The 25,495-nt window shown below is 45.9% G+C and overlaps 1 protein-coding gene across 1 annotated transcript in view; it reads right to left on the reverse strand.

Moving 5' to 3' along the window:
• The window catches only part of myom1a (myomesin 1a (skelemin)), a 151,140-nt gene extending 126,227 nt beyond the window's left edge, over positions 1-24,913 (reverse strand). Inside the window, 5 exon segments of the mRNA XM_064992006.1 lie at positions 5,260-5,417; positions 5,872-6,070; positions 14,676-14,819; positions 21,499-21,692; positions 24,762-24,913. Of these exon segments, the coding sequence (XP_064848078.1) occupies positions 5,260-5,417; positions 5,872-6,070; positions 14,676-14,819; positions 21,499-21,644 (647 nt within the window). The 5' untranslated portion in view covers positions 21,645-21,692; positions 24,762-24,913.
• Between the last annotated feature and the right edge of the window lie 582 nt (positions 24,914-25,495).

Consider the following 25,495-nt stretch of genomic DNA (forward strand, 5'->3'; position numbering starts at 1 on the left):
CTGTTCACAAATGCTCTCCATCCAACCTCACTGAGCTCGAGCTGTTTTGCAAGGAGAAATGGGAAAGAATTTCAGTCTCTCGATGTGCAAAACTGATAGAGACATACCCCAAGCGACTTACAGCTGTAATCGCAGCAAAAGGTGGCGCTACAAAGTATTAACTTAAGGGGGCTGAATAATTTTGCACGCCCAATTTTTCAGTTTTTGATCTGTTAAAAAAGTTTGAAATATCCAATAAATGTCGTTCCACTTCATGATTGTGTCCCACTTGTTGTTGATTCTTCACAAAAAAATACAGTTTTATATCTTTATGTTTGAAGCCTGAAATGTGGCAAAAGGTCGCAAAGTTCAAGGGGGCCGAATACTTTCGCAAGACACTGTATGTACAAGGCATTCGGGAAAGTATTCAGACCCCTTCCCCTTTTTCCTCATTTTGTTACGTTACAGCCTTATTCTAAAATGGTTTCAATAAATGTTTTCCTCATCAAAACCCCATAATGACTAAGTGAAAACAGGTTATGACATTTTTGCAAATGTAAAATAAATAAACAGAAATACCTTTTTTACAAAAGTATTCAGACCCTTTTCTATGAGACTAGAAATTGAGCTCAGGTGCACGTCAGAGAAAAAAACAAGCAATGAGGTCTAATAAATTGTCCATACAGTTCCAAGACAGGATTGAGTCGAGGCACAGATCTGGGGAAGGGGACCAAAACATTTCTGCAGCGTTTGAAGGTCCCCGAGAACACAGTGGCCTCCATCATTCTTAAATGGAAGAGCAATCAGGGGAGAAGGGCCTTGGTCACGGAGGTGACCAAGAGGTCCAGACCTCCAGGGTTCCTCTGTGGAGATGGTAGAATCTTCCAGAAGGACAACCATCTCTGCAGCACTCCATCAATCAGGCCTTTATGGTTGAGTGGCCAGACGGAAGCCACTACTCAGTAAAAGGCACATGACAGCCCGCTTTGCCAAAAGGCACCTAAAGACTCTCAGACCAGGAGAAACAAAATTCTCTGGTCTGATAAAACCAGGCTTGAACACTTTGGCCTGAATGCCAAGCGTCACGTCTGGGGGACAACTGGCACCATCCCTACGGTGAAGCATTGTGGTGGCAGCATCATGCTGTGGGGATGTTTTTCAGAATACTTATGTAAAAGAATATCCGTTTTATTTTTTTACATTTGCAAAAATGTCTAAAAATATGTTTTTGCTTTGCATTATGATGTATTGTGTGTAAATTGAGGGAGCAATTTAATCAATTTTAAAATAAGGCTGATGTAACAAAATGTGTAAAAAGTTAAGGGATCTGAATACTTTCTGAATGTACTGTACACGTATGTATCTGACCCATGGTCTGGTCTCACCATGCGGTACAGGGTTTGGGCCATCCAGCCACGGTGCGGTGTGGTGCAGTGCGTGCATGTGTTTCCGTGTAGAGCTGCTGTGGGCCCAGACAGAATGCAAGATGGCACAGTCAGCATTTTTCATAGGATAGTAATGCTTCAAGCTCAGTAGCCTACCGCTTCTCTCTTGTGTTGGACGTGCCAGATCAAATGTTTCAAATAAATAGCCTGTAGGCTGTATGCATGGGTAAAGAATCACATGTAGTTGTCTTTCCATGGAAATTAGTTTCCTAAATATTATACGCTATAGTTTAGGCTCCAACATTGACTGGAAATAGATGTAATCAAATGTTATTCACCACACTGTCTGTGTGGATGGACCATTTCAGATTGTCAGTGATGTGTAAACCGAAGAACTTGAAAATTTTCGCCCTTTCTACTGTGGCCACGACGATTTGGATGGAGGCGGGCTTTCTCTGCTGTCTCCTGAAGTTCACGATCAGCTCCTTCATTTTGTGGACGTTGAGGGAGACGTTCTTTTTCTGACACCACTCCACCAGGGCCCTCGCCTCCTCCCTGTAGGATGTCTCATCATCGGCCTACTACTGTTGTGTCATCTGCAAACTTGATGATTCAGTTGGAGACGTGTGTGGTCACGTAGTCATGGGTGAAAAGGGAGTACAGGAGGGGGCTGAGCACGCACCCTTGTGGAGCCCCTGTGTTGAGGATCAGCGTTTGGCAGGGTTCAGATCCATTGGCCACAAACTTACTGATGAGCTTTCCTACCCTCACCACCTGGGGGCGGCCTGTCAGGAAGTCCAGGATCCAGTTGCAGAGGTGTTTAGTCCCAGGGTCCTTAGCTTAGTGATGAGCTTGGAGAGCACTATGGTGTTGATTTCTGAGCTGTAGTCAATGAACAGCATTCTTACATACACTACCAATCAACAGTTTGGGGTCACTTGAAATGTCCTTGTTTTTTAAAGAAAAGCACATTTTTTGTCCATTAAAATAACATAAATTGATCAGAAATAAAGTGTTGACATTGTCAATGTTGTAAATGACTATTGTACCTGGGAACGGCAGATTTTTTTAATGGAATATCTATATAGGTGTCCAGAGGCCCATTATCAGCAACCATCACTCCTGTGTTCCAATGGCACGTTGTGTTAGCTAATCCAAGTTGATCATTTTATAAAGGCTAGTTGATCATTAGAAAACCCTTTTGCAGTTATGTTAGCACAGCTGAAAACTGTCGTTCTGATCAAATAAGCAATTAAACTGGCCTTCTTTAGACTAGTTGAGTATCTGGAGCATCAGCATTTGTGGGTTCGATTACAGACTCAAAATGGCCAGAAACAAAGCACTTTCTTTTGAAACTTGTCAGTCTATTCTTGTTCTGAGAAATTAAGGTTATTCCATGTGAGAAATTGCCAAGAAACTGAAGATCTCGTACAACGCTGTGTACTACTCCCTTCACAGAACAGCACAAACTGGCTCTAACCAGAATAGAAAGAGGAGTGGGAGGCCTCAGTGAACAACTGAGCAAGAGGACAAGTACATTAGAGTGTCTAGTTCGAGAAATAGATGCCTCACAAGTCCTCAACTGGCAGCTTCATTAAATAGTACCCACAAAACACCAGTCTCAACGTCAGTGAAGAGGCGAATCCGGGAGGCTGGCCTTCTTGGTAGAGTTCTTCTGTCCAGTGTCTCTGATCTTTTGCCCATCTTAATATTTTATTTTTATTGGCCAGTCTAGAGATATGGCTTTTTCTTTGCAACTCTGCCTAGAAGGCCAGAGATGAAACGCAGTAGGAGAGATGAAATGCAGCAGAAGAGAAATGAAAGGCAGAGGGAGAGGGATGAAACGCAGCGGGAGAGGGATGAAAGGCAGTGGGAGAGGGATGAAAGGTAGTGGGAGAGGGATGAAACGCAGCGGGAGAGGGATGAAACGCAGCGGGAGAGGGATGAAAGGCAGTGGGAGAGGGATGAAAGGCAGTGGGAGAGGGATGAAACGCAGCGGGAGAGGGATGAAACGCAGCGGGAGAGGGATGAAAGGCAGTGGGAGAGGGATGAAAGGCAGTGGGAGAGGGATGAAAGGCAGTGGGAGAGGGATGAAAGGCAGAGGGATGAAAGGCAGTGGGAGAGGGATGAAAGGCAGAGGGATGAAAGGCAGTGGGAGAGGGATGAAAGGCAGTGGGAGAGGGATGAAACGCAGCGGGAGAGGGATGAAAGGCAGTGGGAGAGGGATGAAAGGCAGTGGGAGAGGGATGAAAGGCAGTGGGAGAGGGATGAAACGCAGCGGGAGAGGGATGAAACGCAGAGGGATGAAAGGCAGAGGGAGAGGGATGAAAGGCAGAGGGAGAGGGATGAAAGGCAGTGGGAGAGGGATGAAAGGCAGTGGGAGAGGGATGAAAGGCAGTGGGAGAGGGTTGAAAGGCAGTGGGAGAGGGATGAAAGGCAGTGGGAGAGGGATGAAAGGCAGAGGGATGAAAGGCAGTGGGAGAGGGATGAAAGGCAGTGGGAGAGGGATGAAACGAGAGGGATGAAAGGCAGAGGGAGAGGGATGAAAGGCAGAGGGAGATGAAAGGCAGTGGGAGAGGGATGAAAGGCAGTGGGAGAGGGATGAAAGGCAGTGGGAGAGGGATGAAAGGCAGTGGGAGAGGGATGAAAGGCAGTGGGAGAGGGATGAAATGCAGAGGGATGAAAGGCAGAGGGAGAGGGATGAAAGGCAGAGGGAGAGGGATGAAAGGCAGTGGGAGAGGGATGAAAGGCAGTGGGAGAGGGATGAAAGGCAGTGGGAGAGGGTTGAAAGGCAGTGGGAGAGGGATGAAAGGCAGTGGGAGAGGGATGAAAGGCAGAGGGATGAAAGGCAGTGGGAGAGGGATGAAAGGCAGTGGGAGAGGGATGAAAGGCAGTGGGAGAGGGATGAAAGGCAGTGGGAGAGGGATGAAAGGCAGAGGGATGAAAGGCAGTGGGAGAGGGATGAAAGGCAGTGGGAGAGGGATGAAAGGCAGTGGGAGAGGGATGAAAGGCAGTGGGAGAGGGATGAAAGGCAGAGGGATGAAAGGCAGTGGGAGAGGGATGAAAGGCAGAGGGATGAAAGGCAGTGGGAGAGGGATGAAAGGCAGTGGGAGAGGGATGAAAGGCAGAGGGATGAAAGGCAGTGGGAGAGGGATGAAAGGCAGTGGGAGAGGGATGAAAGGCAGAGGGAGAGGGATGAAAGGCAGTGGGAGAGGGATGAAAGGCAGGGGAGAGGGATGAAAGGCAGTGGGAGAGGGATGAAAGGCAGAGGGATGAAAGGCAGAGGGAGAGGGATGAAACGCAGCGGGAGAGGGATGAAAGGCAGAGGGAGAGGGATGAAAGGCAGGGGGAGAGGGATGAAAGGCAGTGGGAGAGGGATGAAAGGCAGTGGGAGAGGGATGAAAGGCAGTGGGAGAGGATGAAAGGCAGCGGGAGAGGGATGAAAGGCAGTGGGAGAGGGATGAAAGGCAGTGGGAGAGGGATGAAACGCAGCGGGAGAGGGATGAAAGGCAGTGGGAGAGGGATGAAAGGCAGGGGGAGAGGGATGAAAGGCAGTGGGATGAAAGGCAGTGGGAGAGGGATGAAAGGCAGTGGGAGAGGGATGAAAGGCAGCGGGAGAGGGATGAAAGGCAGTGGGAGAGGGATGAAAGGCAGGGGGAGAGGGATGAAAGGCAGTGGGAGAGGGATGAAAGGCAGGGGGAGAGGGATGAAAGGCAGTGGGATGAAAGGCAGTGGGAGAGGGATGAAAGGCAGTGGGAGAGGGATGAAAGGCAGTGGGAGAGGGATGAAAGGCAGAGGGATGAAAGGCAGTGGGAGAGGGATGAAAGGCAGAGGGATGAAAGGCAGTGGGAGAGGGATGAAAGGCAGCGGGAGAGGGTGTATGTGTGTGTCTCACCATGCAATACGTGGTTTAGGCCATCCAGACACGGTGCAGTGCAGCTTGACAGTCTTGCCCTCCCAGACAGTCTGTCCTCGGGGACGAACTATGAACTCAGGAGGATGGGTTAGGTTGTCACTGTTCTGCTTCTTACGGAACTCTGCTCTCTCCTCAACCTACAGGGGGACAGGAAGGGGTTAAACTGCTGCTCTCTCCTCAACCTACAGGGGGACAGGAAGTGGTTAAAATGCTGCTCTCTCCTCAACCTACAGGGGGACAGGAAGTGGTTAAAATGCTGCTCTCTCCTCAACCTACAGGGGGACAGGAAGGGGTTAAACTGCTGCTCTCTCCTCAACCTACAGGGGGACAGGAAGTGGTTAAAATGCTGCTCTCTCCTCAACCTACAGGGGGACAGGAAGTGGTTAAAACTCCGCTCTCTCCTCAACCTACAGGGGGACAGGAAGTGGTTAAAACTCCGCTCTCTCTCCTCAACCTACAGGGGGACAGGTAGCAGGGATATGGAGAGGAAAGGGTTAACTCCTCTAAGACTGAAAAAGACCACAAGTAATGTGGTGTCCAGGATGACTTTCTTCTGTAGTTCCAGTCAATCGATCAATCAATAGTACTGACCTTCTTGCTGAGCTCCAGGCGGTCAGCTGACTCTCTAATGTGCCTCTTCCTGCTCTTCTTCTCCACGGTAATCGTCTCCATGGAGCTGGTCTCCAGGGAGCTGGTCTCCAGGGAGAACAGGTTCCTCATGGCAACATGTCCCACCCCCTCTTCCTTCACTTCTTCCTGGACCTCAACTAGGCCCCGGGCAAACTCATGGCTACGGACAAAACAGACAACAGACACGGTTGAAACTCATGGATACAGACACCACAGCAGACAACAACAGATACTGTTCAAACTCGTAGCACGCGCTCGAGCAGGTATATCTCACTGGTCAAAGCCAATTCATACTTTGGCCTCCTTTCCTATCTCTACTTGCACATTCATCTTCTCCATTCAAGTGTTTAATTGCTATATTGTAATTATTTCGACACCATGGCCTATTTATTGCCTTACCTCCCTTATCTGACCTCATTTGCACTCACTGTATATAGACTTTTTGTTTTCTTTTTTTCTACTGTATTATTGACTGTATGTTTTGTTTATTCCATGTGTAACTCTTTGTTGTTTGTGTCGAACTGCTATGCTTTATCTTGGCCAGGTCACAGTTGTAAATGAGAACTTGTTCTCAACTGGCCTACATGGTTAAATAAAGGTGAAATAAAAAATAAGAATATAAAACTTTAAAAAGACGTGGTCTGCTTACCAGACTTTTCTCACATCTTTCAACTCTGTATTTCCCCACTGCTTTACCTTAGTTTAACCATGTAAGAGAGCAGCAGAAGGGTTCTGGAAACCTTGGTTTTCAACCAGTCTTAAAAAATTCTCAGTAAAAACAAAATAGGGACACCTCCCTCTGCAACTGGATCCTGGACTTCCTGACGGGCCGCCACCAGGTGGAAAGGGCATCAAATGAAATCAAATGTTATTTGTCACATACACATGTTCAGCAGATGTTATTGCAAGTGTAGCGGAATTCTTGTGCTTCTAGTTCCGACAATACAGTAATAACCAATGAGTAATCTAACCTAACAATTTCACAACAACTACCTTACACACACAAGTGTAAAGGGATAAAGAATATGTACATAAAGATATATGAATGAGTGATGGTACAGAACGGCATAGGCAAGATGCAGTAGATGGTATAGAGTACAGTATATACATATGAGATAAGTAATGTAGGGTATGTAAAAATATAAAAGTGGCATTGTTTAAAGTGGCTTGTGATACATTTTACAGCAATTTTTCCATTATTAACGTCGCTGGAGTTGAGTCAGTATGTTGACAGCAGCCACTCAATGTTAGTGGTGGCTGTTTCACAGTCTGATGGCCTTGAGATAGAAGCTGTTTTTCAGTCTCTCGGTCCCTGCTTTGATGCACCTGTATGGACCTCGCCTTCTGGATGATAGCAGGGTGAACAGGCAGTGGCTCGGGTGGTTGTTGTCCTTGAAGATCTTTATGGCCGTCCTGTGACATCGAGTGGTGTAGGTGTCCTGGAGGGCAGGTAGTTTCCCCCCGGTGATGCGTTGTGCAGACCTCACTACCCTCTGGAGAGCCTTATGGTTGTGGGCGGAGCAGTTGCCGTACCAGGCGGTGATACAGCCCGACAGGATGCTCTCGGGCCTCCCGGGTGGCGCAGTCGTTAAGGGCGCTGTACTGCAGCGCTAGGTGTGCCACCAGAGACTCTGGGTTTGCGCCCAGGCTCTGTCGTAACCGGCCGTGACAGGGAGGTCCGTGGGCGACGCACAATTGGCCTAGCGTCGTCCGGGTTAGGGAGGGTTTGGCCGGTAGGGATATCCTTGTCTCATCGCGCACCAGCGACTCCTGTGGCGGGCCGGGCGCAGTGTGCGCTAACCAAGGTTGCCAGGTGCACGGTGTTTAACAATTGGATACCACGAAATTGGGGAGAAAAAGGGGTAATTTTTTTAAATTAAATTAAAGAAACAAATAAATGTAAAGGATGCTCTCGATTGTGCATCTGTAAAAGTTTGTGAGTGCTTCAGCCTCCTGAGATTGAAGAGGCGCTGCTGCACCTTCTTCACCAAGCTGTCTGTGTGGGTGGACCAATTCAGTTTGTCCGTGATGTGTATACCGAGGAACTTACAACTTATTACCCTCTCCACTACTGTCCCGTTGATGTGGATAGGGGGGTGCTCCCTCTGTTGTTTCCTGAAGTCCACAATCATCTCCTTTGTTTTTTTGACGTTGAGTGTGAGGTTATTTTCCTGACACCACACTCCGAGGGCCCTCACCTCCTCCCTGTAGGCCGTCTCGTCGTTGTTGGTGAATAAGCCTACCACTGTAGGTAGTGTCGTCTGCGAACTTGATGACTGAGTTGGAGGCGTGCATGGCCACACAGTCATGGGTGAACAGAGAGTACAGGAGAGGGCTCAGAACGCACCCTTGCGGGGCCCCAGTGTTGAGTATCAGTGGGGTGGAGATGTTGTTACCTACCCTCACCACCTGGGGGGCGGCCCGTCAGGAAGTCCAGGATCCAGTTGCACAGGGCAGGGTCGAGACCCATGGTCTCGAGCTTGATGACGAGTTTGGAGGGTACTATGGTGTTAAATGCTGAGCTGTAGTCGATGAACAGCATTCTCACATAGGTATTCCTCTTGTCCAGATGGGTTAGGGCAGTGTGCAGTGTGGTTGCAATTGCATCGTCTGTGGACCTATTGGGGCGGTAAGCAATTTGTAGTGGGGCTAGGGTGTCAGTTAGGGTGGAGGTGATATGGTCCTTGACTAGTCTCTCAAAGCACTTCATAATGACGGAAGTGAGTGCTACGGGGCGGTAGTCGTCAGTTACCTTCGTTTTCTTGGGTACAGGAACAATAGTGGCCCTCTTGAAGCATGTGGGAACAGCAGACTGGTATAGGGATTGATTGAATATGTCCGTAAACACACCAGCCAGCTGGTCTGCGCATGCTCTGAGGATGCGGCTGGGGATGCCGTCTGGACCTGCAGCCTTGCGAGGGTTAACAAGTTTAAATGTTTTACTCATGTCGGCTGCAGTGAAGGAGAGTTCGGAGGTTTTGGTAGCGGGCCGTGTCAGTGGCACTGTATTGTCCTCAAAGTGAGCTAAAAAGTTGTTTAGTCTGTCTGGGAGCAAGACGTCCTGGTCCGAGATGGGGCTGGTTTTCTTTTTGTAATCCGTGACTGACTGTAGACCCTGCCACATACCTCTTGTGTCTGAGCCGTTGAATTGCGAATCTACTTTGTCTCTATACTGACGCTTAGCTTGTTTGATTGCCTTGCGGAAGGAATAGCTACACTGATTGTATTCGGGTCATGTTTCCGGTCACCTTGCCTTGGTTAAAAGCATTGGTTTGCGCTTTCAGCTTCACACGAATGCTGCCATCAATCCACGGTTTCTGGTCTGGGAATGTTTTAATAGTTGCTGTGGGTACGACATCGCCGATGCACTTGCTAATAAACTCGCTCACCGAATCAGCGTATTCATCAATATTGTTGTTTGACGCAACACGGAACATATCCCAGTCCACGTGATCGAAGCAATCTTGAAGCGTGGAATCAGATTGGTCGGACCAGCATTGAACAGACCTGAGCATGGGAGATTCCTGTTTTAGTCTCTGTCTATAGGCTGGGAGCAACAAAATGGAGTCTTCGTCAGCTTTTCCAAAAGGGGGCGGGGGAGGGCCTTTTATGTGTCAGAATAACAATGATCCAGGGTTTTACCAGCCCTGGTAGCACAATCGATATGCTGATAGAAAAATTTAGGGAGTCTTGTTTTCAGATTATCCTTGTTAAAATCCCCAGCTACAATGAATGCAGCCTCAGGATATGTGGTTTCCAGTTTACATAGGGTCAAATTAAGTTTGTTCAGGGCCATCGATGTGTCTGGTTGGGGGGGAATGTATGCGGCTGTGATTATAATCGAAGAGAATTCTCTTGATAGATAATGCGGTCGACCATTGATTGTGAAGAAGTCAGGTGAACACAAGGACTTGAGTTCCTGTATGTTGTTATGATCACACCACGTCTCGGGAATCATAAGGCATACCCCCCCCGCCCCTCTTCTTACCAGAAATATGCTGTTGTTTCCTCATTCTGAGGTAGTGTTTGTTTTGATACACGTTCTAGTCGGAGCTCTGTTTATTTCCGTGTTAGTCTTCCCGTGTATTCTAGTTTTTCCCATCCTCACTAACGATGCCTTTTTGGAGTCCCTGTGTATGACCTTCTGCATGACCCTGGACCCAGCTACCTTCCAGAAGGACAACCATCTCTGCAGAACTCCACCAATCAGGCCTTTAGGGTAGAGTGGCCAGACGAAAGCCACTCCTCAGTAAAAGGTACCTGACAACCTAGCTTGGAGTTTTTAGACCATGAGAAACAAGATTCTCTGGTCTGATGAAACCAAGATTGAACTCTTTGGCCTGAATGGCAAGCTTCACGTCTGGAGGAAACCTGGCACCATCCCTACGGTGAAGCATGATGGCAGCATCATGCTGTGGGGATGTTTTTCAGAGGCAGGAACTGGGAGACTAGTCCGATCGAGGGAAAGATGAACTGAGCAAAGTACAGAGAGATCCTTGATGAAAACCAGCTCCAGAGCGCTCAGGACCTCAGACTGGGGCCAAGGTTCAACTTCCAACAGGACAACGATCCTATGCACCAAGACTTGAACCCGACCGAACATCTCTGGAGAGACCTGAAAATAGCTGTGCATGTACCCTTCCCAATCCAACCTGACAGAGCTTGAGAGGATCTGCATAGAAGAATGGGTGAAACTCCCCAAATACAGGTGTGCCAAGCTTGTAGCATCATACCTAAGAAGACTCAAGGCTGTAATCACTGCCAAAGGTGCTTCAACAAAGTACAGAGTTAAGGGTCTGTTTTAAGAATAAGGCTGAACATAACAAAATGTGGAAAATATCAAATTAACTCTAGTTATGTTTCTGATAGAGAACAATTTGTTTATGCAAACGGATGTGCATCTATCAAGGCCAAGATATCCTGGCATACCACAGGATTTGACAATTGGACCTTTGTTATTCCTCATCTATTTCAATGACCATGCTGTTGGGTCTTCTACCGTACTTTACATTCTCTTTGCTGATGTTACCAACTAAGGCATGGCCACACTTTCTGAATGTTTCCAGATAAACAAATGATCTTTAAAATGTTTAAAAAATCTAACTTTATTGTTTCACTAGTGAGAATAAGAAATATTGTGAAAAAAATCTTTAAAAAAGGAGCGATAATTTCAATTGGTAGGAATGAAATGGATGAAAAGTTATCCTGGAAAGATCACATTCAGTCTGCAGCAAAGTGATGAAATCTGTTGTTATCATCAGAAAGAGGAGTGGTTTGGTTCATCAGGTTTGCTTCCTAACTCTACACAATAGCTTAATTTACCCATATCTCATTCACTGTAATATTGTCTGGGCCAGAACATGTGCCTCCTACCTACACAAATTACTCATACAAAATACATTTACATTTACATTCAGACTTGACACCTCCTCTAATTTACTGGCTCCATCTGCACCTTTGTTTAAGAAACTCAATATCTTGTCTATTTACGACATTAATGTACACCAATTATGCCGTTTCGTCTACAAATACTCATACCTCCCAGACAGTTTAGCTAAACACTTCAATGGATTCTACCAGGTCCCAGTTTACCTAAGCCATTCAATGGATTCTACCAGGTCCCAGACAGTTTACCTAAACCCTTCAATGGATTCTACGAGGTCCCAGACAGTTCACCTAAACCCTTCAATGGATTCTCCCAGGTCCCAGTCTAATTAAACCCTTCAATGGATTCTTTCAAGTCCCAGACAGTTTATCTAAACCCTTCAATGGATTCATCCTGGTCCAAGTTTACCTAAACCATTCAATGGATTCTTACAGGTTCCAGACAGTTTAACTAAACCCTTCAATGGACTCTACAAGGTCCCAGACAGTTTACCTAAACCCTTCAATGGATTCTACGAGGTCCCAGACAGTTAACCTAAACCCTTCAATGGATTCTCCCAGGTCCCAGTCTAATTAAACCCTTCAATGGATTCCACCAGGTCGCAGACAGTTTACCTAAACCCTTCAATGGATTCTTCCAGGTCCCAGACAGTTTACCTAAACCCTTCAATGGATTCTACAAGGTCCCAGACAGTTTACCTAAACCCTTCAATGGATTCTCCCAGGTCCCAGTCTAATTAAACCCTTCAATGGATTCTTCCAGGTCCCAGACAATTTACCTAAACCCTTCAATGGATTTTACCCATTCCCTGTTTACCTAAACCCTTCAATGGATTCTACCAGGTCCAAGTTTACCTAAACCCTTCAATGGATTCTTCCAGGTCCCAGAGACTTTACCTAAACCATTCAATGGATTCTATGAGGTCCCAGATAGTTTACCTAAATCCTTCAATGGATTCGACCAGTTCCCAGACAATTTACCTAAACCCTTCAATGGATTCTACCCATTCCCTGTTTACCTAAACTATTCAATGGATTTTACCAGGTCCCTGTTTACCTAAACCATTCAATCGATTCTTACAGGTCCCAGTCTAATTAAACCCTTCAATGGATTTTTTCAGGTCCCAGACAGTTTATCTAAACCCTTCAATGGATTCATCCAGGTCCCAGACAATTTACCTAAACCCTTCAATGGATTCTACCCATTCCCTGTTTACCTAAACCCTTCAATGGATTCTACCAGGTCCAAGTTTACCTAAACCATTCAATGGATTCTTACAGGTTCCAGACAGTTTAACTAAACCCTTCAATGGATTCTTCCAGGTCCCAGACAGTTTACCTAAACCCTTCAATGGATTCTACAAGGTCCAAGTTTATCTAAACACTTCAATGGAGTCTTCCAGGTCCCAGACAGTTTACATAAACCCTTCAATGGACTCTACAAGGTCCCAGACAGTTTACCTAAACCCTTCAATGGATTCACCCAGGTCCCAGTCTAATTAAACCCTTCAATGGATTCATCCAGGTCCCAGACAGTTTACCTAAACCCTTCAATGGATTCTACCCATTCCCTGTTTACCTAAACCCTTCAACGGATTCTACCAGGTCCAAGTTTACCTAAACCCTTCAATGGATTCTGCCAGGTCCCAGTTTACCTAAACCCTTCAAAGGATTCTACAAGGTCCAAGTTTACCTAAACACTTCAATGGATTCTTCCAGGTCCCAGACAGTTTACCTAAACCCTTCAATGGATTCTCCCAGGTCCCAGTCTAATTAAACCCTTCAATGGATTCCACCAGGTCGCAGACAGTTTACCTAAACCCTTCAATGGATTCTTCCAGGTCCCAGACAGTTTACCTAAACCCTTCAATGGATTCTACAAGGTCCCAGACAGTTTACCTAAACCCTTCAATGGATTCTCCCAGGTCCCAGTCTAATTAAACCCTTCAATGGACTATTTCAGGTCCCAGACAGTTTACCTAAACCCTTCAATGGATTCTTCCAGGTCCCAGACAATTTACCTAAACCCTTCAATGGATTCTACCAGGTCCCAGATAGTTTAACTAAACCCTTCAAAGGATCATACCAGGTCCCAGTTTACCTAAACCCTTCAATGGATTCTTCTGGTCCCAGACTGTTTACCTAAACCCTTCATTGGATTCTACCAGGTCCCAGACAGTTTACCTAAACCCTTCAATGGAATCTACCAGGTCCCAGTTGACCTAAACCCTTCAATGGATTCTTACAGGTTAATTCTGCAATACATGTATTTAACACAAGACACAGTGATAACCTTCACCCTCCCCACTGAAGCACCTCACATAGTCAATTGTTTATCAAATACAGAGTACTCTGAAATTGTTATCTTCACATTGCCAAAACATCATCATCCCTCAATAACTTCAAGCGAATACTGACGAACCAAACCTGACGAACCAAACTACTCAATAATCTCCTCCATGAAGACTGGAGGTCAGCCTGATGAATCAAACTACTCTGTAATCTCCATGAAGACTGGAGGTCAGCCTGATGAATCAAACTACTCTGTAATCTCCATGAAGACTGGGGGTCAGCCTGATGACCCAAACTACTCATTAATCTCCTCCATGAAGACTGGAGGTCTGCCTGATGAACCAAACTACTCATTAATCTCCTCCATGAAGACTGGGGGTCAGCCTGATGAACCAAACTACTCATTAATCTCCTCCATGAAGACTGGGGGTCTGCCTGATGAACCAAACTACTCATTAATCTCCTCCATGAAGACTGGGGGTCAGCCTGATGACCCAAACTACTCATTAATCTCCTCCATGAAGACTGGGGGTCAGCCTGATGAACCAAACTACTCATTAATCTCCTCCATGAAGACTGGGGGTCAGCCTGATGAACCAAACTACTCAGTAATCTCCTCCATGAAGACTGGGAGTCAGCCTGATAAACCAAACTACTCAGTAATCTCCCAACTTTCACACACTCATATCCACAAACACACACACATTTAAACACAACTTATACTGTTTATCATTTTTTTGTGATTGCTGATCAGTTAATTTTTACTTTTATTATCAGTGGGTTTTGTTATGTGTTTTAACAAACCTTTTTTATTTTTGTACTTACCGAATGTATTTATATAGTATTTTGTGCTTCCAACCACCTGCACACTGTTTATTCATTCATTTTTATCTGTATTGTTGTTGACCACCTGTTTTCTTTGGTACAAATAAACTAAACCTGAACACCTAGTTAAATAAAGGTTAAACATGTATTTATTTTTTTTATCCCCAAACTCATGGCTAAACAACAGGGACATATTGTATCATTCAGTGTAAATGTCTATCTGAAACATATCAATGTTACTATGTTATATCCCAGTCTCCCACCTGGTCCTAAAGACAGGAACTATGTATCCAATGACATCGTTGGTGTCAGGGTCCATAGCCAGGTACTTCTTGACTCTCGGCGGCAGCAGCTGGCTAGGTATGAACTCCGACCTCTTCTCTGATTTGACAAAACTCTGCTGCTCTCTGACGGGGGTAGATAAGGAGAGAGAGAGAGAAAGAGAGAGAGAGAGAGAGAGAGAGAGAGAAAGAGAAAGAGAGAGAGAGAGAGAGAGAGAGAGAGAGAGAGAGCGCTTTATAATTCTTTAACACCTAGTAGTTGTGTCATAGCAACAGTAGTTGTGTCATAGCTACAGATGTTCTACCTGGATGTACCTTGACAGTAACAGTTACTACTGAGATAGATGTAAGAATGGAAAGTTACCAGTGTCACTAAACAAATACATATGTGAAGATATACTGATAGTGGAACCTAGTCCAGTGAACAGCAGAAATAACTGACATGATCCTGACACACACAATAACAACACGCAAACAACAGACAAAATAGATAAAGATACACCAGATACCACAGACACATTAGAAACCACAGATAAACCAGACCCAACAGATATAACTGACACCACAGATAAACCAGACACCACAGATAAACCAGACCTAAAAGATACACCAGATACCACAGACACATTAGAAAGATAAACCAGACCTAAAAGATATACCAGACACCATAGATACACCAGACACCACAGATACACCAGACACCACAGATACACCAGACACACCAGACACCACAGATACACCAGACACCACAGATACACCAGACACCACAGATACACCACATATACAGCAGACACCACAGATATACCACATATACACCAGACACCACAGATACACCAGACACTATATATACACCAGACACCACAGATCTACCAGACACCACAGATACACCAGACACCACAGATACACCAGACACCACAGATACACCAGACACCACAGATATACCACATATACACCAGACACCACATATACACCAGACACCACAGATACACCACATATACAGCAGACACCACAGATATACCACATATACACCAGACACCACAGATACACCAGACACTATATATACACCAGACACCACAGATCTACCAGACACCACATATACACCAGACACACCAGATACACCAGACACCACAGATACACCACATATACAGCAGACACCACAGATATACCACAGATACACCAGACACCACAGATACACCAGACACACCAGACACCACAGATACACCAGACACCACAGATACACCAGACACCACAGATACACCAGACACTACCAGACACCACAGATACACCAGACACCACAGATACACCAGACACCACAGATACACCAGACACTATATATACACCAGACACCACAGATCTACCAGACACCACATATACACCAGACACCACAGATACACCAGACACACCAGACACCACAGATACACCAGACACCACAGATACACCAGACACCACAGATATACCACATATACACCAGACACCACAGATACACCAGACACCACAGATACACCAGACACACCAGACACCACAGATACACCAGACACCACAGATACACCAGACACCACAGATACAGATACCACAGATACCAGACACCAAACAGATACACCAGACACCACATATACACCAGACACCACAGATACACCAGACACACCAGACACCACAGATACACCAGACACCACAGATACACCAGACACCACAGATACACCAGACACCACAGATACACCACAAATACACCAGACACCACATATACACCAGACACCACAGATACACCAGACACCACAGATACACCAGACACCACAGATATACCACAGATACACCAGACACCACAGATACACCAGACACTATATATACACCAGACACCACAGATACACCAGACACCACAGATACACCAGACACCACAGATACACCAGACACCACAGATACACCAGACACCACAGATACACCAGACACACCAGACACCACAGATACACCAGACACCACAGATACACCAGACACCACAGATACACCAGACACCACAGATACACCAGACACCACAGATACACCAGACACCACAGATACACCAGACACCACAGATACCACAGATACACCAGACACACCAGACACCACAGATACACCAGACACTATATATAGACACCACAGATACACCAGACACCACAGATACACCAGACACCACAGATACACCAGACACCACAGATATACCACACCACAGACACCACAGATACACCAGACACCACAGATACCACATATACACCAGACACCACAGATACACCAGACACCACAGATAGACACAGATACACCAGACACCACAGACACCACAGATATACCACAGATACACCAGACACCACAGATACACCAGACACCACAGATACACCACAGATACACCAGACACCACAGATACACCAGACACCACAGATATACACAGATACACCAGACACCACAGATACACCAGACACACCAGACACCACAGATACACCAGACACCACAGATACACCAGACACCACAGATACACCAGACACCACAGATACACCAGACACACCAGACACCACAGATACACCAGACACCACAGATACACCAGACACCACAGATACACCAGACACCACAGATACACCAGACACCACAAATACACCAGACACCACAGATATACACCACCAGACACCACAGATACACCAGACACCACAGATACACCAGACACACAGATACACCAGACACCACAGATACATACCACACCATACACCAGACACCACAGATACACCAGACACCACAGATATACCAGACACCACAGATATACCACATATACACCAGACACCACAGATACACACCACAGATACACCAGACACCACAGATACACCAGACACACAGATACAGACACCACAGATACACCAGACACCACAGATACACCAGACACCACAGATACACCAGACACCACAGATATACACACACCAAGATTTGTAGACACCACATACACCAGACACACACCAGACACCACAGATACACCAGACACACCAGACACCACAGATACACCAGACACCACAGATACACCAGACACCACAGATAAACCACATATACACCAGACACCACAGATACACCAGACACCACTACACCAGACACCACAGATACACCAGACACCACAGATACACCAGTCATTCACCAGACACCACAGATACACCAGACACATATACACCAGACACCACAGATACACCAGACACCACAGATACACCAGGATACACCACACCAGACACCACAGATATGGACACCACAGATATACACACCACAGATACACCAGACACCACAGATACACCAGACACCACAGATACACCAGACACCACAGATACACCAGACACCACAGATACACCAGACACCACAGATATACCACAAATACACCAGACACCACATATACACCAGACACCACAGATACACCAGACACACCAGACACCACAGATACACCAGACACCACAGATACACCAGACACCACAGATACACCAGACACCACAGATATACCACATATACACCAGACACCACATATACACCAGACACAGATATACCACAAATACACCAGACACCACATATACACCAGACACCACAGATTCACACCACATATACACCAGACACCACAGATACACCACATATACAGCAGACACCACAGATACACCAGACACCACAGATACACCACATATACAGCAGACACCACAGATACACCAGACACCACAGATATACCAGACACCACAGATATACCACATATACACCAGACACCACATATACACCAGACACCACAGATACACCACATATACAGCAGACACCACAGATATACCAGACACACCAGACACCACAGATACACCAGACACCACAGATACACCAGACACCACAGATACACCAGACACCACAGATACACCAGACACCACAGATATACCACATATACACCAGACACCACAGATACACCAGACACCACAGATACACCAGACACCACAGATACACCAGACACCACAGATCTACCAGACACCACAGATACACCAGACACCACAGATACACCAGACACCACAGATCTACCAGACACCACAGATACACCAGACACCACAGATACATCAGCCTCTCACACCTCCATGTGTCTGTTTGGGTTTTTGAATGAGACCAAGAAAGGAAAGGAACTGTTGGAGAGCTGGAGTAGAGTTCAGCAGTGGGAGAATTCACATGATTGGAAGAGTTTGTATTACACACTAACAGCTGGAGGAACTACAGATTCACACTGATCATTCAGCTGAGGAACTACAGATTCACACTGATCATTCAGCTGGAGGAACTACAGATTCACACTGATCATTCAGCTGGAGGAACTACAGATTCACACTGATAATTCAGCTGGAGGAACTACAGATTCACACTGTTCATTCAGCTGGAGGAACTACAGATTCACACTGTTCATTCAGCTGGAGGAACTACAGATTCACACTGATCATTCAGCTGGAGGAACTACAGATTCACACTGATAATTCAGCTGGAGGAACTACAGATTCACACTGATCATTCAGCTGAGGAACACCACACTCCAAAAGGGGTTTTCGGCTGTCCCCATAGGAGAACCCTTTTTGGTTCAAGGGATAAACCCTTTTTTTGTTCCACTTAGAACCTCCGTGGAAAGGGTCCTACATGGAACCCAAAAGGGTTCTTCAAAGGGTTCCCCTATTGGGAGAGCCAAATAAACTCTTAAGGTTCTAGATCACATGTTTTTCTCTAAGAGTGCAGTACAGAGAGCAGGAAAATTACACTATTCTAATTATGATTAAGCCTCTACATAGCTACAAGCTAAAGTTTAGAATCCCAAGACTAAAGATACAGGTCTGTTCAGTGAGCATTCCACCAAGGCACCACCAAAGCTTTTTATTATTAAACTGTTCCTGTACAGGCCAGCCAACATCAGTGTCATTATTAACAGTAAAAAATAATGTCCCAATAGTACAGTCATTGAGTCGTTTTCCTCTCAAGCAGACACATTTAGCTCAGCTCTCTCCATGAATATCTCTGGCTCCCAGCCTGCAAGAGATCATGTTCACTCAGCAGGAAGAAAAGCATTCAGCAGGGTCCCTCAGCCTACAGCATGTGTCCAAAATGGAGCCTTCAGAGTACTGCATTTCTCCAACAGGGCGCCTTCAGTCTGGTCCTCCAGCCCACAGCAGGTCTCCAACATGGAGCCCTCAGCCTACATCATGTCTCCAACATGGAGCCCTCAGCCTACATCATGTCTTAAACATGGAGCCCTCAGCCTACATCATGTCTTAAACATGGAGCCCTCAGCCTACATCATGTCTTAAACATGGAGCCCTCAGCCTACATCATGTCTTAAACATGGAGCCCTCAGCCTACATCATGTCTTAAACATGGAGCCCTCAGCCTACACCATGTCTTAAACATGGAGCCCTCAGCCTACATCATGTCTTAAACATGGAGCCCTCAGCCTACATCATGTCTTAAACATGGAGCCCTCAGCCTACATCATGTCTTAAACATGGAGACCTCAGCCTACATCATGTCTTAAACATGGAGCCCTCAGCCTACATCATGTCTTAAACATGGAGCCCTCAGCCTACACCATGTCTTAAACATGGAGCCCTCAGCCTACACCATGTCTTAAACATGGAGCCCTCAGCCTACATCATGTCTTAAACATGGAGCCCTCAGCCTACATCATGTCTCCAACATGGAGCCCTCAGCCTACATCATGTCTTAAACATGGAGCCCTCAGCCTACATCATGTCTTAAACATGGAGCCTACAGTCTGGTCCTTCAGCATGTCTCCAACATGGAGTCCTTCAGCCTACAGCATCTCCAACATGGAGCCCTCAGCCTACATCATGTCTTAAACATGGAGCCTACAGTCTGGTCCGTCAGCCTACAGCATGTCTTCAACATGGAGCCTTCAGCATGTCTCCAACATGGACACTTCAGTCTGGCACTTCAGCCTACAGCATGTCTCCAACATGAAGCCTTCAGTCTGGTCCTTCAGCCTACAGCATGTCTCCAACATGAAGCCTTCAGTCTGGTCCTTCAGCCTACAGCATGTCTCCAACATGGAGCCTTCTGACCATGTGTCTACAGAACAGTGTGATATTGTACCACGGGTTACTAAACTAACATCTCAAATTATTGTAAGATGGTCATGCCATTGATCATTTCGCTATTTGACTTGGAATTTTTGGATCCCTTTTGGTATTAACCTTTATTATTTAGTCCACAGAAACACATTTAATAACACATTTATAAACGGCACAAACCTACCTCCATACTTCACTGTGTTTGTATGTCTTACTTTCAGGTGAGTCCTGTGTCACGTGTGGTGGTCGTAGAGCAGAACAGAGAACACCATGGTGTTCATGAGACTCTTCCCTTTGTGCCACTCCATAGGTCAAACCGATGTTTTCATGTCTCATAGTCTAACAAACACCGCTGTAGCTCGGCCACCTTCCACCGCAGATACGGAAGGCCAACACACCCAGTTATCTCTATCTTAAACTGATCCATTATTATTATATTACTTAGATTGAGGCAAGGGTGCCAACAGAGCATATTTACTCCAGACATACAAGTCAGCAGTCAGTTACATACCTGCGTCAACACAATATAGTAAGCAAAACCCTCAACACACAAACTACTACTACAGTCATCTTTAGACGTATTAGAACAACAGTCACTTCACCACACCAAGACTGTTACAGCCAGGACATGAGTTAATGAGTTAGATTATAAATGATCAAACAGCAGAGGAGAGGAGCAGTAGAGAGATGGCACAGTCCTCTTCTCCTCCTCATCCTCCTGTTCTTACCCTATGGTGCTGTGCTGGATTCTCTTGTGGGCAGCATATGACAGCTGACTAAAAGAGGAGCGAGAGCTGTGATGGCTGATGCTCTCATGCTGCTGCTTCTTGTCACTGTGGTGGTGGTGCTGTTTCACGTGGAATGATGCAGACATTCTGACTGGCTGGCTGATAAGTTCAGACTCCAGGCTCCCCGCCACACGCTAAGTTCAATAAGAACAGGATTTGAATCTACTCAGTGTAAATAAGTCTGTAAAATATTCTGATTATGGTTATGATGGGGTTATGTTATAGTTGGTTTAGTTCAAGCTTGCAGTTAAATATGTCCATTTATGATTAAATGGTTTTAATCGATATTATTATTGATTGACAACTAAATATAACAGTTCTAGATTAGTTCACAGTGTATTAAAATGGCAAAGCTGTTATTAAAAGAATCTGATTGGAATAGCCAAGTTCACAATTAATTTAATCTTTACTAGTAGGCTACATTGTATCTTTAACGAATTGACTTCTTCTCCTCCTCCAGACTAACAATCACTTCAGTCTTCAGTCTGGAAACTGAGATAGACTAAAGTGCTATTCCAGAGTAGATTTTGAGCCAGACTGACACTGGAAAGGCTGAGCCCATCAGGTGTCATGGGCGGGATAAGCCTACCCAGGGTGAGTAAGGGTATGGATAAGCCTACCCAGGGTGAGTAAGGGTATGGATAGCCTACCCAGGGTGAGTAAGGGTATGGATAAGCCTACCCAGGGTGAGTAAGGGTATGGATAAGCCTACCCAGGGTGAGTAAGGGTATGGATAAGCCTACCCAGGGTGAGTAAGGGTATGGATAAGCCTACCCAGGGTGAGTAAGGGTATGGATAAGCCTACCCAGGGTGAGTAAGGGTATGGATAAGCCTACCCAGGGTGAGTAAGGGTATGGATAAGCCTACCCAGGGTGAGTAAGGGTATGGATAAGCCTACCCAGGGTGAGTAAGGGTATGGATAAGCCTGGATAAGCCTACCCAGGGTGAGTAAGGGGTATGGATAAGCCTACCCAGGGTGAGTAAGGGTATGGATAAGCCTACCCAGGGTGAGTAAGGGTATGGATAAGCCTACCCAGGGTGAGTAAGGGTATGGATAAGCCTACCCAGGGTGAGTAAGGGTATGGATAAGCCTACCCAGGGTGAGTAAGGGTATGGATAAGCCTACCCAGGGTGAGTAAGGGTATGGATAAGCCTACCCAGGGTGAGTAAGGGTATGGATAAGCCTACCCAGGGTGAGTAAGGGTATGGATAAGCCTACCCTGGGTGAGTAAGGGTATGGATAAGCCTACCCAGGGTGAGTAAGGGTATGGATAAGCCTACCCTTGGTGAGTAAGGGTATGGATAAGCCTACCCAGGGTGAGTAAGGGTATGAAAAGGCCTACCCAGGGTGAGTAAGGGTATGGATAAGCCTACCCAGGGTGAGTAAGGGTATGAAAAGGCCTACCCAGGGTGAGTAAGGGTATGGATAGCCTACCCTGGGTGAGTAAGGGTATGGATAGGCCTACCCAGGGTGAGTAAGGATATGAAAAGGCCTACGCAGGGTGAGTAAGGGTATGGATAGCCTACCCTGGGTGAGTAAGGGTATGGATAAGCCTACCCAGGGTGAGTAAGGGTATGAAAAGGCCTACCCAGGGTGAGTAAGGGTATGGATAGGCCTACCCAGGGTGAGTAACGATATGAAAAGGTCTACCCAGGGTGAGTAAGGGTATGAAAAGGTCTACCCAGGGTGGGTATGGGTATGGATAGGCCTACACTGGGAGGGTAAGGGTAGACTGATGCTCTGGTAGTAAGCCTATGGGAAACTGTATCATGTGCTCCTATGGGAAACTGGGACATGTGCTCCTATGGGAAACTGGAACATGTGCTCCTATGGGAAACTGGGACATGTGCTCCTATGGGAAACTGGGTCATGTGCTCCTATGGGAAACTGGGTCATGTGCTCCTATGGGAAACTGGGTCATGTGCTTCTATGGGAAACTGGGACATGTGCTCCTATGGGAAACTGGGGAATGTGATCCTCTAGCATTTTATTTAATACATTTGTTCATTTGATTGTTGACAAACAAAACAGAAGTGTATTGGGTAACTAAATAGACCCCATCTGCTGTAGTAGACAACCAACCCATGATCGGATCATTAAAGATACTACAGAAATACTGTGGTCTGTCTGACAGGGTGCAATCACTAGCATGTACACTACACTTCCACACACTGCTAGCTGATGAAATGAATGGGCATCTGTCAGAAAAGTATTTTTTAAACCTTCCAATATGTGTATTTCATACATGCATCATCTTCGACCAGAATTACTGTCTTACCTTAATTAATTTGCCACCAAATCCCTAGTTAGAAAGCAATTGTTTTCTTGAAGCTGTGCCGGCGCCATTTTCCCTACATTTCCCCCAATGTGGGCCAGTCCCCTAGCAATTTGAGTTCTAGCCAATGAGCTTCAGCCCCTCGCATTTGAGTGTCACCTAGCAAGAGACCTGCCCAGCGTTATCCAATGAGGTTGCAGGGCGGGCCCAAAAGCTCAGTGGACACAGCAGAGAGAGAGAGTAATGACGTGGTGCACATACCTGCACATATGTGATGTAGACGGCTATTTCCATGAACCACTTTTGGCTTGTGAGTGCTACTTTCAGAACTACTGGCTAAAAAGTACCAGAGAATCTCTTTAGGATGTCTAAGGATGCTATGTAACATGACTTAAGGTAGGCCTCTGGGCCCTTATTCTAAAATTAGGTCTCCATGCACTATCCAATTGCACATATGAACGTAGTCTTAGTACCATTATGAGAGTTAGGCAATAAAAACATATGAACGTAGTCTTAGTACCATTATGAGAGTTAGGCAATAAAAACATATGAACGTAGTCTTAGTACCATTATGAGAGTTAGTCAATAAAAACATATGAACGCAGTCTTAGTACCATTATGAGAGTTAGGCAATAAAAACATATGAAAATTAAATGAATACATTGGAAGGTAAGTTAGTTCCCTCAGAATTGTTATGTTAGCTACATTCATCAAATGAAACAATACTGGGACAACCAAATATTAGTGAAGGTGACATTACTGTAACTTAATAATAAATTATATACATTCAGGCCTATGGTAATAAATATAGTCCTCAATAGCCTAGATATAGGCCTACTATTATCCATTAGACAATATATGCAAAATATAGATTGGAGTTTAATTTCATTATACAAAAGCATATGAATTAAAACCATTTTCACTCACCAAAACTGAAAATCTTTCAATCGTTGAAACCAACAGGACAGGGGGTGCAACTCCAAAAGTATCCAAAGCAAGTCCTAAACCAGGCAGAACAGCAATGGGAGTGGAGGGGACAGGACGAGCAGCGGCCACAGAACTAAAATAATGTTGCCACTCGGCAGAATGCTGAAGACACCGTCAGGACCTTTTAAGGGACCACCATCAGGAGGCACGGTAAATATAGCAGAGAGGGGAGGGGAGGGGAGGGGGAGGGGAGGGGAGGGGAGGGGGGGGGAGGGGAGGGGAGGGGAGGGGAGGAGAGGGGAGAGGGGGAGGGGGAGGGGGAGGGGGAGGGAGACAGCAACACAATTAGACCCAACCAAATCATGAGAAAACAAAAGGATAATTACTTGACACATTGTAAAGAATTAAGAAAAAAACAGAGCAAACTAGAATTCTAGTTGGCCCTAAACAGAGAGTACACAGTGGCAAAATACCTGACCACTGTGACTGACCCAAACTTAAGGAAAGCTTTGACTATGTACAGAATCAGTGAGCATAGCCTTGCTATTGAGAAAGGCCGCCGCAGCGGACTGAGTCTGTACATAACCTGTCTTCTCTTGAGAGGAAAGCTTTGACTATGTACAGACTCAGTGAGCATAGCCTTGCTATTGAGAAAGGCCGCCGCAGCGGACTGAGTGTGTACATAACCTGTCTTCTCTTGAGAGGAAAGCTTTGACTATGTGCACACCGCCCAC

The sequence above is a fragment of the Oncorhynchus masou genome, chromosome 17 (genome assembly GCF_036934945.1).
Source record: "Oncorhynchus masou masou isolate Uvic2021 chromosome 17, UVic_Omas_1.1, whole genome shotgun sequence".
Taxonomy (NCBI): domain Eukaryota; kingdom Metazoa; phylum Chordata; class Actinopteri; order Salmoniformes; family Salmonidae; genus Oncorhynchus; species Oncorhynchus masou.